At 42.7% G+C, this 15,135-nt stretch overlaps 1 protein-coding gene across 7 annotated transcripts in view; it reads right to left on the reverse strand.

The window, feature by feature from the left end:
• The window catches only part of camsap2a (calmodulin regulated spectrin-associated protein family, member 2a), a 45,706-nt gene extending 30,673 nt beyond the window's left edge, over window positions 1-15,033 (reverse strand). For 5 of the 7 annotated variants that reach the window (XM_012922104.3, XM_076874380.1, XM_004562005.4 and 2 more), the window contains exons 1-2: window positions 14,405-15,033; window positions 11,336-11,595 (exon numbers count right to left, since the gene is read on the reverse strand). In XM_012922104.3, coding sequence (XP_012777558.2) covers window positions 11,336-11,595; window positions 14,405-14,543 — 399 coding nt within the window. In that variant the 5' untranslated portion in view covers window positions 14,544-15,033. The remainder of the gene's footprint in view (window positions 1-11,335; window positions 11,596-14,404) is intronic. The other 2 variants (XM_004562006.4, XM_004562004.4) reach the window with 1 other exon arrangement.
• Window positions 15,034-15,135: the final 102 nt, after the last annotated feature.

The following is a 15,135-nucleotide window of genomic DNA, read 5'->3' on the forward strand; positions in this document are numbered from 1 at the left end:
GTCCAAGCTTTCATCGAGCTAAATGCATGCTTGGGGTGTTCCACTTCTTCGGGAGAGTCGCTGCTCCGTGTAACGGTCAAACAAATGGACTGTGAAGGATCAGCTGACCATGTGTGAATGTCAAATGAAATTTAGGAGACGAGAGAAAGCCTTTGGTGACTGGATGGATGCAAAGGAAAGAGTAAAGAAAGAGGAGAAGAGGCAGATAGGTTGCTGCCAGAGGAAAGGGTCAGCTTTCCTCATTGACTGCAGACCTCCCTGTTGTTTAAAGTAAGGCTTGTTTCCTCTGTTTTATCCCGTGATGTCATGTTTCCTAACCTTTTGGTTTGTGGAGCACATATGCTTCCCCTCAACGATGCTCTACCTCATATTCATGCATCTGCACATATTAAACCTTGCAGCAGCTCTGGCTAGAAGTAGCTCCACTGGGGTATTCAGAGATCAAATGCCCTGCTGGAGGGTATCTAAATGGCTGAAAGAGGGGGAAATGTCACTTATTCATGCCCTTTGATGGAGACTTTTTAATCATAAGGCTGCTTCTCTGTCCCTTAATTCGATTCATCCCCAAGATATCACTTTTATCTCATGGCGATTACAAAAACTGTACAAATAGTTAAATGCTAAGTCATTCTGATTTAATGAATAAACAGGTTACAGACACAAGCACACATACACACACACTATTTTGCTTTCTCATCTAAGCTGATTGTGTCTATAAATCTTGTTTAGATTTCTCAGGAGGTGAGAAGATGCTGCTTCACGGTCAATATCCTGTTTTTATTGTGCTGCTGTATTGCTGGCTTTCTGTATTTCCACCCGGGCAAACACAAAGAAGGCAAACACGGCTCATCCTTAATATGGCTTCATGGTTGAAAAAAAAAAGAAGAAGGGGGGGAAAATAGCAAATCCACCACAGAAGCCTGATTTAACACAGCACAAAAGAATTGCAAATATGAACCGCAGTGACCTACAAAAGACAGCGCGTGTGACGATTTTTTTCAACCTCACAATCTGTTGTAAATAAACCGAAATCTCAATGTCAGAGCTCTGAGCTGCTTGCTGATCCCTGACACAGGTATTCAGAGAAAGATGCTTCTATAGACTGAGTTTATTTCGACGGAAAATGATCTGGACAGAGTTAATGACTAAACAATACTCGCTTACAATAAAAGCTTGTAGGACTGCACTGAGTCATTATGGATAATGATCCGCTTGTGTCTGTTTTTCTGGTTGTTCGAGGCTTCGCTGATCCTCCCAAACTTCTGCACAATGGTCTCCTGTGCGACCACATGGCCATGGTAGCACACATACTCAGGGGTGATGTAATATTGAAAAGCAGTCTGCTTTTAGAATTAAAGCTCTCCTGACCTGGCACTGAGTCTCGATGCTGGGGCAGATGTCTAAAAACTGAAACTGTCTAGCTTCAGGTAAATTCACGCCAACTCAGCTGGACATGGAAAACCACTCAGCTGTACCTCTCTTTTTGAAGGTCAACACAAGTACCAAAGGAAAGGCAAAAAGCTGGACCGAGAGAGCTTTACTTTCTATTACATGGAGTGAAAATAGGAGAAAAAAAACCCAACAAGGTTTAAGATTTTATCTTTTTTTAGAGTTTATTCCACTGTGAAGGAGCTGAAATGAGTAGGATTTGCTATAGTCCCAGTTACCAGGTGCTTTTGTTAGGATGCCTGGGTTGTTGACCCAGGGTTTTTGAGTTTATTATAATATAATAAACTCAAAAATAATATTATTATTTATAATTTCTAGTCTTTGGGTTTTTGTTAGAGTCATGTCTTATGGTTTGTCTCTGTGTAATCCTTAATTGCTGTCTTCCCTGTCCGCTATATCCCCGTGTCCAGTCAGTGTCTGTGTCTGCCCTGGTCCCACATCTCTGTTCCCTCTGTTGTAGTGCCTGCATGTGAGTCTGTGTCTTTTGTTCAGTCTGTGTTATGTGTTTCCTGTTTTACTTTGAAGGTCTCTGTCTTATCTCAGTGTGTTCAGTTTACGCTTCCTTGTCTTGTCAGTTCTGATTTGCCCCAGCTGTGTTTCCCTCCTGTTGTCCATTCCCTGATTGCTCCCTCTATGTATTTAAGCCCTATGTTTCAGTTTTTTATTGTTGCGATCTACCCTGATCTAGCTGTGTGTTTTGTCTGCCCGTGTAAGTTATTTGGATTCTTACTTTTGTTCTGTTTGAGTTCAGCATTAAAGCTGTTTCAGTTTACGTTTGTCTCTGGAGTCTGCACCTTGGGTCCTTTTCCTGCCTGCACACAGCCGCCACATAAGATAAGATAAGATAAGATAACTCTTTATTGTCATTGCACAGTCATACATAGTACAGTAGTACAATGAAATTGGAAAAACTGTCCTACGTCGGCACTACATATAACACACAACACGACACGATATGACACATCACAACGTAACAAACAACACAACACAGTATATTAACTTAGTATAAAAAAGAAGAATAAGTGTATGTGTATTGCACACTGTTATTATTGCACATTAATTATTATTGCACCTTGTTATAAATATAAATATTATTGTTATCGTTTTAAACATTGTTACCTCCCCCTAAAAAGTCCAGGGAGGTATCCAGTCAGGTCAGCTATTTGCATTGATCAGGGCTATTGCCCTGTTGTAAAAGCTGTCCTTGAGTCTATTTGTTCGGGACCTCAGCAGCCTGAACCTCCTGCCAGACGGCAGCAGCTTAAACACCCGGTGTCCTGGGTGTGTGCAGTCCCGTAGGATGCTGCGTGCCCTCTTGAGACAGCGAGTGCTGTACAGGTCCTTCAGGGAGGGAAGAGGATGTCCAATGATTTTTTGGGCCATGTTGATGACCCTCTGGAGTGCCTTTCTGTGTGCTGTGGTGCAGCTGGAGAACCACACACCGATGCAATATGTCAGCACACTTTCAATGGAGCAGCGGTAGAAGACGGTCAGCAGCTCCTTCTTCAGGTCCATTTTTCTGAGGATTCTCAGAAAGTGGAGACGCTGTTGGGCCTTCTTTAAGACCGCAGAGGTGTTAGAGCTCCATTGGAGGTCTGTGTCTATGTGCACACCCAGAAACTTGAAACTGGAGACCCTTTCCACGCACTCCCCGTTGATGCTGACAGGCTGCAGCTCGGACTTCCTCCTTCTGAAGTCAACTACCAGTTCTTTTGTTTTGGTGGTATTGAGGTCCAGGTTGTTGTCTGCACACCAATCTGACAGCCTCTGAACTTCAGCTCTGTATGCAGTCTCATCTCCCCCTGAGATGAGCCCCACCACAGTGGTATCATCTGCAAACTTGATGACTGTGTTGTCTGGGTGGGAACTAACACAGTCATGTGTGTACAGAGTGTACAGTAGGGGACTCAGTACACAGCCTTGTGGAGAGCCGGTGTTGAGGCTGAGGGCTGAGGAAAGATGAGGCCCCACTCTAACTCTCTGTACACGGTCTGAGAGGAAGTCTCTGATCCAGCGGCAGGTGGTGGAAGGAAGTCCAATTTCCAGCAGTTTATCTATTAGTCTGTCCGGGAGTATCGTATTGAAAGCAGAGCTAAAGTCAACAAAGAGCAACCTGGCGTAACGGCCCTGCACTTCCAGGTGAGAGATGGTGGTGTGGAGCGTTGTAGCAATGGCATCTTCAGTTGATCTGTTAGCTCTGTATGCAAACTGGAGCGGGTCGAGTGTGGGTGGCAGGCAGGACATGATGTGACGTCGGACCAGTTTCTCAAAGCACTTCATTATAACAGGTGTTAGAGCAACTGGTCGGTAGTCGTTGAGGCTGCTAATGTTAGTACGCTTTGGCAGTGGGACAATTGTGGCTGACTTTAGGCACGGCGGGATGCAGGACTGGGACAGTGAAGTGTTGAAGATCTTAGTGAAGACCCCAGCCAGCTGGTCTGCACACTCTTTTAGGACCTTTGCGGTTACCCCATCTGGTCCGGTGGCCTTCCTGGGGTTCACTGCCCTCAGTGTGCGCCTCACCTCATATTCCTGCACTATGAGGCTTGGGCTGCTGCTGTCCGATGTTTTTGCTGCTGCTGCCTCTGGTCCCTTCACCTCAAAGCGTGCGAAGAAGTGGTTCAGCTCCTCTGCAAGCTCCGCGTTACCCTCAGTCAACGTGGTATTGCCAGGTTTGTAGTTGGTTAAGTGCTGAACTCCCTGCCATACCTGTCGTGAGTTGTTGGTGGTGAAGTGGTCTTCGATCCTTCTCTTGTACGCTGCCTTGGCCTCTCTGATGCCTCTTTTCAACTGAGATCTGGCTGCACTGTACTGCATACCATCACCGGATCTAAAAGCGGCGTCACGTTGCTTCAGCAGGACCTGGACCTCTTTAGTCATCCAGGGTTTCTGGTTGGAATACACCCGGAGACGTTTGTCCACAGTGACACTGTTGACACAGAAGTTAATATATGAGAGCACTGATGTTGTGTGCTCTTCAAGGTCCTGATGTTCGAACACGCTCCAGTCCGTGTTTTCAAAACAGTCCTGCAGCTGATGTGATGCACCTTCTGGCCAGGTTTTCACAGTTTTTGTGACATAACAGCTTTAGACAATCATAGGAAGATTATTTTTTATACAAAGAGCACTACAGGAACTAACTCGACAAGAACAATCTAACAACCACACAGTGAGACTTCAAATGAAAATTAATGAATTGGCACTAAAGGAAACCAAGAAAATGTGAAGTTCATCAACAAAGTTATTACAATTAATCCTGCATGGAATAGTCAAAGGAGCTTGCAAAGAAAAGCGTCTGGACTTCTTTAAGTTGCTTGAAGACGTTTCACCTCTCATCCGAGAAGCTTCTTCAGTTCTAAGGTCAAATGGCGGGGAGTCCCAGATTTAAACCTAGTGGGAGTAACCCCCCACAGAGGGACAAAAGGACCCCCTGATGATCCCCTAATCGCCTGAGCCAAGGTGTGAAACTGGGTGTGGGTCCCAATCAGCCAGGGTTTCGGGTGAGCTCATTGTGAAACCTGGCCCCACCTTATCATGTGATTTCCTGAGGTCAGATGGCCCAGGATGTGAGTGGGCGTTAAGGCGTCTGGGGGGGGAACTCAAAACTGGATTATAGATGGCAGACAGTTGGTGTTGTAAACCACCGCCTCTGTTCAAAGATGGTCGCTCACAGTGGACATAGATGGCTTCTTTCACTCCTCTTTCAAACCATCTGTCCTCTCTGTCCAAAATGTGAACATTGGCATCCTCGAAAGTCTTTAAGTTGCTTGAAGAAATGTCTTCAAGCAACTTAAAGAAGTCCAGCTGCTTTTCTTTGCAAGCTCCAATGACCTGAATGACTGAGAACCTTCACAGACACCTGCATAGAATATTTATATCTTTACTTTTTTCACACCAATGTCAGTCAAGACCAAAATGGTGGCCTGACCAACACAAATGCATGACAGTTTAATTAACTTTAAGCCTTTTCCCAGTAATTCTGCCTGATCTGTCACAAGTTAATGTTGCATTTTCCCTGAAAAAGCTTCTGGTGTGACACAGAATTGCAGGTTTAAGAGATTAAATGTTTTTATGAAGATCATTGCTATAAACCTAAAATTTAAAACCTTCCAGTTTTCTGTGCCTTTAATTACCTTTTCTTTACAAAATGCACAAAACACCAACTGAGAACGCTGGCATCAGTTGTGGGAATTCAGCACTTAACCAGCATGCCTTCCATATGCTCCAAACCCGAAGCTAGCAATTATTTAGAAACCTCAAAGCTACCCTTGGAACTTGACTGAGGGACAGTACCATGGCTTCCATCCAGTGTTGACCTACTCTGTTGAAATGCATGCACTCCGAGTCCTCCCATCATCTTTGAAAACTCCCTCTGTGTTGACATATTTTCATGTGTGGATCGTCTCTATTTCACAGGCTAAATGGATCAGCAAAAACAGGAAACACTGCTGCAGATTTTCTGCAGAGCACTGACTGATTTTACCAGTTATCGGGAATTCTGGATTTCTGCTAGCCAAGCACTGTGGCTTGCTCCACATGTTTGACTTTGCAGATTTTTACCCCAGATCTCCACTAGCATAAAAGCATTTATTTACTATAGAAAGACGCAGTTCTCAGGCCATCACGTGACATTGTGTAATGTGGTTCGCTGCTTATCCATCCATACTGTACTGCCCTGAGTCACTGCTGGCATTAAGCATAACTTCCTGCCTGTGACTCCGCTGAGGCCAGCAAAGACAGAAAGAACTTGGATGTGCCTCTCTTCAACCCTGCTGCTTCAGCTCGTCTTTGTTCACAAGATCAGTTGCAATACAAGAAGAAAAAGATTCTGAGGAAGCCGGTCTGATGTTGACAAGTGTGTTGTTACATGCTTGGCACATAATTTTCTGAATTCATCTTCTGTGTGTGCCTCTTTGCACACGAAGCAGCGTGACAGCGTTGCCGTGTGCTTCTATCAATCCTGCATTTCGGCGTCTCTCCTGGAGTCCATCTCCTCTACTATAACAGCCACTACACACACACAGAGCACACAGCTGCACATACAAGTTCATATCGCAAATAACGACATATGCAGCATAAGCACCCCCACTCTTGCGCCCACCTACACACAAACGCAACACCCAGCCAACTGGTGTGTAACCATGGAAACGGAGTGCCTGCCCAATAGGAGGAGTGATGGAGGCAGCAAAGGAGAGGGAGAATAACAGGAGGAAGTGTACGCTCCTCCATCCATCCATGGTATATATATGTCTTGATGAATCAGTCTGTCACAGTAAAACTAATATTTGGTACACACAGTGTGTATATGGCTGTTGCAATCATTTTTCATCACTCCAAGCTGACGAAAATCCAACTGGGATGGAAATGTACTTAAAATGGTTGATATGGTGTCCATGTGCAGGCCTTTCATCACATTATCAGTAGCAGCTTTATTTAAATAAATAAAGTATTAATGTAGGACAAGTCCTATCATACAGACCAGCAATAAAAACAGTTGTATTATCAGCTGCTAGAGGGAACTGTTGTCCTGCAGAGGTAATGCACGTATGACACAGTTATGTTTCTTGATACTTCAAAGCTAGCATGTTGCAAGATGACATTCCTCGTCCAGTTTGTTCCAGACCAAATGGGCTCAAATTAAGAAGCTTGAATATAATGTGAAAGTCTAACTTGTGCAATAAATGTGTTATATAATTGGCAGGCAGCTAAACAGAGGGCCAGAACTAGGTTGAATGTAATTAAGTTCGCATACATATAACGAGCATAGCTACCAATAAGGTAAACCTCTGAAAGAATATGACTATAGTGACTATAACCCTGTTTTTGTTTTATTGTTCGTCTTATATACAGTCACAGAGACACATAAAGCCAGTAAATAACCCAGAAAAAAGGACGTGGTGCTTCTACCGGTGGTACTACCAGCAGAAGCACCAGTTCACAAAGCGTACAGTTCACAAAATAAACGCATTATCATCTAATATATAATGAAAATCTCATAGCGGCATCATGAACTATTTACTGCTGCTTTATTAAATTAAATAGTTATGACATCCACTGTTCAGTTGTGAGATTATTTAAAGAAACATACATATGCTTGGAATCTATTGTTTCCAATTACTATACTGTAACTAGGCTGTTCTGCATGTCATCACAAAATTCAGAAGTCAGTCTCTTAAATCTGACTTTAATCTTATAAATCTCTCTTAAATCTCACAAGTCTGATTTTAATCTTATTTTGACTTTAATCTCAAAAGTCTGACTTTAATCTCAAAAGTCTGACTTTAATCTCAAAAGTCTGACTTTAATCTCAAAAGTCTAAGCTTCATAGCTTCATAACATGACTCAAAAAGTCATGACCCCAAATTATAGACTTTTACTGGCTCTAATCCTCTTCTGTAGGTTACACACACACACACACACACACACACAGAGTTTGTCCTTTGGCTACATTCTCACCCCAGCCAATATAATTTAATTTCACCATGGCAACAGAGTGACTTTCTCCAGGATTAATTTTTCAAGTGAAGACACTGCTTGATATTTGATAAGGATTATCTGCTGATTATTGTCTCAAACTTCCTTTTTTGTCACATGCCACATGTACAGTGAAACAACACAAACATGATATTCCTGCTGCAGTACACACCTTTGTGTTTTAAATAAATCCTCCATCATTCCAGAGGACTCACTCAAAGAAGGCCACTGCACTTCCACAAATGAGCACAAGCCTAGCAATTAAAGCTTTTCTCAGCAGGTAATTGTGTTCGCTGTAGTGCTGCATGGGAGCGACAATGTTTAACGCTAACAATATTTCAGTATTGCCCACCTTGACATCCCTCTTTATTCTTTGAGAGCACTACAGGTGGGGAGAGTCAGGGATACAGAATGTGTGTAGGCGACCGAGTGGGAGGAAACTGCGATTTGGATTCTGCATCTTCACGTGTAGAAATGTGTCACATGGCAGAAGAGAGAAGGCTGAGTGGGCAGAATAGTGGCAGAAACGAGAGGGAAGGAAAAATACGACTATAAAGCAACGTCGGGTCGGCAACCTAACGAAATGTCGGCAGTGTGCTCGGTCCTGACACGTGTCAGACGAGACGTCAGCAGCATCTGATTCTGTAGCTGCCTGACCTACTAAAGCTGCCTTCAACATCCTCTAAAGTTGCTTATTCTGAATATTCTTATTCTTCATGCAAACTGCTGAGTCAAAAAAGATGCTAAGCCAAAATGCCACGAAGCATTATTTAACGACACTGCTGGTGCTCTTATCCCGAGCAGCTTACATATACAGCTGCAGGCAGGTGCTCGGTCTCTGCTTCTGGAGTAAAAGCAGTGATGTTTTTCTTTCACTAAAACTTCTCAACACAGCAAACCACCTTGTCTGATTCTTCCAGAAGAAATGCCTTTTTCTCTATCACATGAGTTCACGTCAGACACCTAACAGCCAAGGTAGACACTCAAACAGTCTCTTAATAATTAATAAAGCTCTTCTTGAGCTGCAGTGTGCAGCCAGCTGATCAATATTAATACTGTCTCGCAGTGCTTATCAAACTGCAATCATTCCACTAGTGGAAACACTTGCTCGGTTTGGGTCAGGTTGCTGCCCCAGCAGTGTTCATGAAGACAATGCACTAGCTGTCAGTTCAGTGGATTATTATTTATTCTCACATCAACGTAATTCAGACACTGCACAGATTTTGTACACTTTGTGTGAGTTACATAGAATCTGTCTGCACCGGACGTTTAGATTGTTTGTCGACTTGTTGGGTAACATTTATAAAACTGAGAAAAATCACATCTTCGTGTCTCATTTAATGTCCAGTCTTGGAAATACCAAGGATTTAATGACAACTTTTAACAGACAAAGACCAATGGTGGTGCAGACAAAGAGCCAAGAACAAAGCAACGGGATACAGCAAAACAGGAGGTGGGAGGAATAAGGAGCAAGGAAAAAGACAAGTGAACACAGAGAGGGAAGTGATTGGATTTAATGGGAATGATTAAAAAAGGGGAAAGATTTGGAAATAAAGTAAAAGAGGGGATTTGAAAGTGTCAGGAAGGTAACTAGGGAGTAAGGAAAAAGCACAGAAAGAAAGAAGATAAGAAGAGATGATTAAAACAGAAGAAAAAGGCCAGGACAGAGCATGGAAAAGGAAAGTAATTTCACACTCTTCTAACAGCTCATTTTCACATTCACAAAAACCTGCTCTGTCACACAAACACAAATCCTGACACCCTCTAGCACAACATTCAGCCATGAACCGCAGTGAATTACAATCAAATAAAGAATCCTTGCATTGGGGCAATTGTGGCTCAAGAGTTGGCAGTTCGTCTTGTAACCAGAAGGTTGCCGGTTTGAGCCCCGGCTCGGACAGTCTCAGTCGTTGTGTCCTTGGGCAAGACACTTCACCTACCGCCCACTGGTGATGGCCAGAGGGGCCGATGGCGCGATATGGCAGCCTCACTTCTGTCAGTCTGCCCCAGGGCAGCTGTGGCTACAACTGTAGCTGCCTCCACCAGTGAGTGAATGTGAGAGTGAATGAATAGTGGAATTGTAAAGCACTTTGGGTGCCTTGAAAAGTGCTATATAAATGCAATCCATTATTATTATTATTAGTGAGACTAGCCAAATAACACTCACATGTGCAAGATTTCCCTTACCTTTAAAAACCCATTAAAATTTAAACCTGGGAGAAATGGTTGCACTGAAACACTTGTTGTAATCTGGAAACTAAGTGCTTTAAACGTAACCGCAAACAAAACTTAAATAACTTTTACATTAGCATTGGAGGGAAATTAAAACCAGCAAGACTCTACAAGCAGACTGCAGGCATACTGTGTGCTAATTGTGTTGCAATTGCAAATTCACTGAAGCAATAAAGCCTCCTATTGGGATTTTGCCCCAAAATAATGAGGATACCTCAATCTCGCGCAGTATGCTTCCTGCAAAGTCATCTCATCTCTGACACTGACAGACTGAGAGGAGCTGCGAGTGTACAGTAAATCCCACCCTACAGCATGCTTTCATGAAGAAAATACCAACCTGCACAGAGCAGTAAAAGCCTTGAGGTGTGAATCGGCTTGAGAAATGACAAATTCAAGACAAAAATCTGTATGAGAGATGTGTGTAAGTGACACTCTCCATCTTGTTGCATTCTCTTGTTACACTTTGGTCATCTTGCATTGTTATTCTAATGCAATGTGTAGAAGCTGTTGGTGTCCAGCTATACTCCATTAAGAGACTATGTGATTTCCACAAAGTAGTTTAATCACAGTTTAGTATGAGCCAAACTGTATATATATGAACATGAATAAGAACTACTGTGGTTTGTCATGTTTACCTGAATTACCATAGAGAAATGTTTTACAAATAATGGAAGGAAAAAAATGTCCTGATCAGTAAGCAATAAAGGTTTGCACATAAGTTTAAATAAGGGAATACATTTAGTACCTTAGCAAACAATATTAAACTTGGCTTGATCAAGCTAATAAGTAAAATGCATTTATTTACTCTAATATTCTAAAGGAACAGCATACTCTATGGAAACCATGAAATGTGAATATACTATGTAGCTGGGAGAGAAAAAGCTGCAGGGTGATCTTGTATTTGAGTGCATGAAGGCGTAAAAATATGCGTTTCTGCACCTCGACAGACCAGAATGTCTGCTTAAGTAAAGTTTCAGCAACAGCAAGATCAAATAATCGGAAGAGGAAGGAGACTGTATGCGTGATAGATGTCTGAGTTACTGAGAAAGCAAAGCAAAGGTTTACTACCACTGTATTACCACCAACAGCTGGGTGCACGCCTAATACATTACTAAATTCACGCACATAAGAAAGAATCTTTACTGTGTACAGTTTATCAGCTTTCACACAGCTCCCCTACCATTTGCAGAGGCCTCTTTCGCAGGTCTCTCTCAGTCACCAGTCTCTCCTGGTCGGTGACGTACAGACCGCGTTGAGCTAGCGCCTGGATGACAGCATCGTGACCCAGCAGCGGCTTGGCAGCGTCACTCTTTAGGATAAGGCTGCCGGCCCTGCAGTAGAGGTCTGCAGATAGCAGGAGGCTGGCCACAGGAGGCTTCAGGTGCTCCTGCTCATACTGGTCTGTGTAGAAAGGGTCCTTCAAGTCTGCTGGGATGCTGTCTGCGTGATAGAGCAGAGGAAGCAGAATCAGCTGACAAGCAGAGCTTAATAGCAACATGGCGCCAAATCATTTAAATAACAATTTATGAATCAATTCATATTAGACATTAAAATGCTGGCAAACATCAGCATGTTTCTAAATTGCTTGCCTTGCCACATCATTGAGGATCATATACGAGAAGGTAAACAAGTATATAATTAAAAGCGCTGATGTAAACAGAGGAAAACAGCTGAAAGCATTCTGGAGCATTAGTTTTCTACCTTTCTAATGAATAGTCATTTAAATTTTCTAATACGATTAAAAAAAAATAGGATAAACTCAGATGAGCTAATATCAAGTTTGGGCCGTGTTATTCTAAATCTGTCTTCACTGAGGATTTTTCCCTCTGTGGACAGATTGTCTAGCAATACTTTGGCACAACTACTTGTTTTCGTTGCCATGCTTTGACAATAACATCACATGGATATGTGTGGATAGACCTTGGCGTTGCTATAGCAACTGCAGGATGAGCGGTAACCTGATCGATTCATCGAGTGTGTATCTCTGCAGCTTCCAGCTCCCTGGGAACACCCTTCTCACTGCCTGCCTCATCAAAGAGAAAGGCTGCACGTGAGCGTGTGTGCATGTGTGTTCATTACCTCAGGCAAGTCCACTGCACGGGGGATAGCGTACAAATAATTTGAGCAATTCTGGCCCACACCTTTCTATCAAGTGTTTTCACAAATCCACGTCTGGGAACATAAAGTATGTTATGCACAGTTGTTAGTAAAGCTACTGCAAACCCTTCTTTCCCTGGTGCAGATTAAGGAAGCCATGATTAAGCGTTTTCAAATGAGACTATTTGAAAACATTAAATTATGTCTGCAAGCAAAACAGACGCAGGGCTCGTCCCTGTCTCCTTGGCACGGAGAATGGATCTTAATTAGGATAAAAGCCTGTGTGTGTGTGTGTGCGAGTGGTGATCCACACCCTGACAGCTTTATGCTGCCCATCCTCCAGCACATGCACACGGAGGTCAATGAATCACCTGCTTTGACTGACCGCTATCAGCAAGGTCATCTGTACACAGTGTTATTACAGCAGAGAATCGCAGGCAGAAGTAGCAACTATCCAGGTTACAGGGTTTCCTGTCAGCACTATATTCATATTAAAGATCCTAACAAACAACAAAAAATACACTGTCTTTATATTAACCCCCCGCACCGCCTTCATCATCCACAGGGAGAGGTCAGAGGTCAGGCTGAGCTCACGGAACACCACCTCTGGAGCTGCTTAGGAGACGATTTTTTATGTTATCTTTCAACATTTTGTGTCCTGGTTTATATTCTGTAATGCTCCTAATCGTTTTAAGGACAAAGAAAACGTTGAGCATGAAGAAGTCGGTTTTATCTTTTTCATTAGCTTGGTAGTATTTGAGCTTTTACTCATGCAGACTCACAATCTTCCATTCAGTCATTGTTACAACTTAATACTTTAAACAAGGACATCCGGAAAAACGTCTTGTTAAGTGAATACAGAGGGAATTACACTCATTGTCTGTCAGCCTCTGGTTTTTACCTGGTATTAAATGGCGCTGCTGTTCTGAGTTCTGAATCAGGACACTGTAAATGTTGGGGGATAGCATTTGACAGCGACTCCTGACAGCAGATGATCTGCTGTACAGCTCACATCTCGCATGTACTCGACTGCATATTCTTGATGTATTCTCGCCTCAATCTAATGAGGCGGATGCATGTAAAGCTTTCACAGCAGCGTAGGCTGGGATCTGGAGATGATTTCGCTCCCTTTCTCTTTCTTGCCCTTCCCCTCCCTCTCTGGGGGGCTGTATTTTTGGAATCAGCCCATTTCATTCAGTTCTGACTGAAAATACACAAGAGAATCAGCAAGGGATCTCATGTTTGCTGAGATATAAGCAACACAGAAACAAGGAATGACGCTCTCAAATAAACTGAGACGATGTGTATGAATCAGGAATATAATACAATAACAACAAAAAAAGAGATAAAGATGAACGAGTTGATAAAATGGGAAAAGGATAGCACAGAAGGATCTTGCACTGCATTTATTAAGATACATTTGCAGTTACTGCTTGGATCCTTTTTATAAAATTGAAAAAGCACCTTTTCCCGCTGTTGTTCATTTTACCTCGTGCATCCAAAAAAGATGTGGATACTCCACCAAAACAGATGTTTGTGCTGTAGTTTTCTATTATAGATGCTCAAATGGGAGCCACATAATCACACTGATTTGCCACTTTATTATCACTGCATTGCTGGATATGCATCCATGCATCCCCTATATCAGTTATAGTATTTAATGCTAATTCCACTGAAACTGTGGGATTACATCCACTTCGTTAGGTGTCACAGGATGTCAGGCCATACTTACTTTGCAGGCTATTTACTTTGCAGTTCTGACATGGATGCAGCACCCTGGAAGTGACATCATTTGAAACAGGTACTTTAATATCTCTATAAGTATTCTCCATTAAATACCACCCACCCACCCCATTGATTAGGGACCACAGGAAGTGTTTTTTTTTTTACCTTTCTTTCGTTTGGTATAACACGTATTGCTTTCCTCATAAGAAATGACTGCAAACGATGGTAGTTTCCATGTGAACCAGCCCATATGGGAATTGACTGATAATAAATCATAAATCTCCATTACACATTTGTTGCTTTGGGTTTATTTGGATTCTGACAAGCATGCATTAAAAACAAACAATCAAAAGAAAAGCATTAAAATCATAAACAGACTCGTGCTGCGTCCGGTTAACTGTTGCAGTCGGTGCGGTGATGAACCTACCTGTCCCGTATGCTTTGGCCACCAACCATGTGAGGCTGCAACACATTTTGGCTCGGGAAAAGTCATAGTGCTCAAAAGACTTTATTGCAGGAGCAACGAACGTCTTCTTAACATCCCTGACGTCCTGAACTTCACCCATATTTCACCCCTTGATTGTTCCCTCAAACCCTACGAAGCGAAAGCATCCCAGTACTGGAATTTGGTGGAAAACTATAAACAGCTGGAAACTGAAGAGATGGTCTGTCTTTCCGCAGATTATTCACAGATATGCATGTCCTTCCAGTAATAAAATGCTCTTGGGGCTAGGTTTGTTTTGTTTTTTTCGGTCTCGTTCACACAATAGGTCGCTACTCCTGGTGTTTTTCATCCATTCTGTTTTCTACCAGTTGAAAGGCTCTCCGTCTGAACAAGCTAGGTTTCCTTGAAAATCAGAGAGGAGGGAAAAATGCTCGTCGACTGGAATGAAAACAACAATATTTCCATTATTTGAGTTGTTTGGCAGCAGACGGCTTCTTCCTTTCATGGCCATGTGTCATTGTATGAATAACCTGTGTGTTTTGCATTCGGTCCTCTATTCGGTGCCGTGATGCGGTTTTCCTGCCGCACTGAGGCTTTCTCTAGCTCTGCACGTTTTGTTGTCCAACGCGCATGTGTGAACGGTGCTTTCAAACTCCACTGGGAATTTTAACACTTTTATCTTAATTCTTTGGAATCAACCGCCCACAAACATA

Source organism: Maylandia zebra, linkage group LG15 (genome assembly GCF_041146795.1).
Source record: "Maylandia zebra isolate NMK-2024a linkage group LG15, Mzebra_GT3a, whole genome shotgun sequence".
Taxonomy (NCBI): Eukaryota; Metazoa; Chordata; class Actinopteri; order Cichliformes; family Cichlidae; genus Maylandia; species Maylandia zebra.